This window comes from Sinocyclocheilus anshuiensis, unplaced genomic scaffold (assembly GCF_001515605.1).
Source record: "Sinocyclocheilus anshuiensis isolate Anshui unplaced genomic scaffold, SAMN03320099.WGS_v1.1 scaffold246, whole genome shotgun sequence".
NCBI lineage: Eukaryota > Metazoa > Chordata > Actinopteri > Cypriniformes > Cyprinidae > Sinocyclocheilus > Sinocyclocheilus anshuiensis.
Window position 1 is genome coordinate 286,954 of NW_015542356.1, and position 2,617 is coordinate 289,570.

The 2,617-nt window shown below is 37.5% G+C and overlaps 1 protein-coding gene across 1 annotated transcript in view; it reads right to left on the reverse strand.

Annotated features, from left to right (window-relative positions):
- LOC107691776 (WD repeat-containing protein 36-like) overlaps positions 1-2,617 on the reverse strand; it is a 31,663-nt gene that overhangs the window by 15,923 nt on the left and 13,123 nt on the right. The window contains 3 exon segments of the mRNA XM_016490589.1: positions 291-439; positions 527-659; positions 1,355-1,409. Coding sequence (XP_016346075.1) covers positions 291-439; positions 527-659; positions 1,355-1,409 — 337 coding nt within the window.

Here is a 2,617-nt window from a genome sequence, read left to right on the forward strand (position 1 = left end):
CATTAAATTGCTGTTAAAGTTGTATTAGTTCATTTTATTAGACACCCTTTTTTATGATAAATGTGTACTGAATCATAAAAGTAAATTAATGATGTTTACATTCATTTTCAGGGTCTAACAAACATGTGGAAAGCATTTCCTTTCCCATTAATTGTAAATACATATAGTGATAAATATCAATCTCTTATGATATGTAAAAAATATTGTGATAATATATGTGGCCATATCGCCCAACCCTAATTACATCTGAATAATTCACATCATGAAATTCAAGTCTCAGCAAACAATACAAACCCGTATGGTTCGTTTTGAAGAAATGTGAGGCCAGCGATGGCTGTTGTATGAGCATCCCACATCTGACTGACTAGTTTCTTCTCCTCTAAATCCCACAATCCTATGTGTCCGATAGGACTGCCAGATGCCATTATTGGATGTCCGTCTGTCCAAGGACAAGGACAAAGTAAGTGCCATAAAATGGGCCAAAAAATATATTATACACTTTGTGAAGCATGGGTAACAACATTACCTGTCCTGAAGGATAAAGCCGTGACCGGACCCCAGTCCTGTTGGAACTTCATCAGCGTTTCATCAAATCTGATATTATGAATGATGATCCGCCCAGATGCTAAACCCACACCCACAACATCTACAGCTGGCGTCTAAAGAGAATAATTTTGACAGAACACATTGCACACTAGTTACCAATGATCTATTAAAGTAGTGATGGTTTATGGGTTATGCACCAACTGAATAGTTGGTTTTAGTCTTAATATTTTCAGAAGCAATGCTGGAAAACAGATCAGGACATCCCTGTAAATGGGATGCAACATGTAGCAGAGAATTTTAGCATCTGATATTTGATATTTCTGTGCAAATTTGATAAATACTCAGAGCTTTCATTTGCTGAATATCTGTTATTACTCTTTGAATAAGACAATTATGAATATGTGCATTTTTTTTATGTATACAGGGTTAAGTCGTGGCCTAATGGTTAGAAAGTCGGACTCGTAACCCAAAGGTTGCGGGTTCGAATCTCGTACAGACAGGAATTGTAGGTGGGAGGAGTGAATGTACAGTGCTCTCTTCCACCTTCAATACCACGACTGAGGTGCCCTTGAGCAAGGCACGGAACCCCCAACTGCTCCCCGGGCGCCGCAACATAAATGGCTGCCCACTGCTCCGGGTGTGTGCTCACGGTGTGTGTGTGTTCACTGCTGTGTGTGTGCACTTAGGATGGGTTAAACGCAGAGCACTAATTCCTAGTATGGGTCACCATACTTGGTCACACGTCACGTCACTTTCACTTTCACTTTAAGAATAAAGCAGAATAAATAAAGAAATTAATGAGACCAACCTGTTGAAGAACAGTAACAGCAGATGCCCATCCAGGAAATGTAAACAGGAGTTTGCTGGAGTAAGAAAAGCAGAATTCTGTTTAAATTTTTGATTATCAAATAACATTTACTGTACTACATTACTGCATAATTAACATAAAAGTTAAATCTCAAAATGTCGATCAAGAAATGTCCAGGGCTGCATTTCCCAAAAGCATTGTAAGCTTAAGTACATCGTAGACCCATTGAAACCAATAGAGATCAACTTAGGCTTACTATGCGTTTGGGAAATGCAGCCCAGGTCATTTTTCACCCAAACTTTCACCCAAGTTATATTTCTTAATGTCAATGATTGATATATTGGCAAAAAGAAAATATTATGTGATTTTCATGATGATTAAGATGATTAACATTCTCATTATTATCATGTGGAAAAAATATAAATTATGTCAAACTTACATTTACATTTATTTACATAAAAAAACAGAACAACATATATATTGCGATATTTAAAAAAATCAGATGACTTCAATAGCTCTATTTGGAACAAAAAAATCAATGATTGGGGTTATTTTTTAGGCAAGTAAATCAGCATAGGAAATAAACAAATTACAAGCATAGATAAATAACAGAACAAAGATACAAATGAAATAAGCAGTGCTTTATATTTTTCAGGTAAGTCTAACAGTACCCAGGTACAGAAAATTGAATAATCAAATGTAAAATAACACTGCATAGTTTTCACAATAAATTAAATCTAACAAATCTGTGTTAAAGCTACAAAAGTGATTTTTCTTTGTGTTTTGTTGTTTGATTAACGTTCATGACAGAGAAAGCAACTGGAACATTAAACTGCTGTGAACCAATATACTGTTACACATCCATTTTCTTTCTCAATTGTTTACCTTCACCTAAGCCATAAGCATCTGTGTTTACAAGGATACTTGCAGAGCACAGTATTTCAGGCACAAATAGACACGGAAGTAAACGGAATTCAGTGTTCACGTGCCTCTGCGTGGCTCTCACTGTGTCTACACCGGACACAAGCGGTGCGGCACGACAAAATACAATAGAACCCATTATAATCAGTGATGCTGTGTGACTGACTACACTGGATTGCGTGCGACACGACAAATCCCTGACAGTAAACTGATGCCGCGTTCTCTTTATGACGCACTGACACAAAGTTCAAATGATATGTAACGGTCGCATTGTCGCGTCCAGTGTAGACAGACTTTGGGGCCGTTCACATGTCGCGCCTAAAACGCGTGGACAACGCCAGC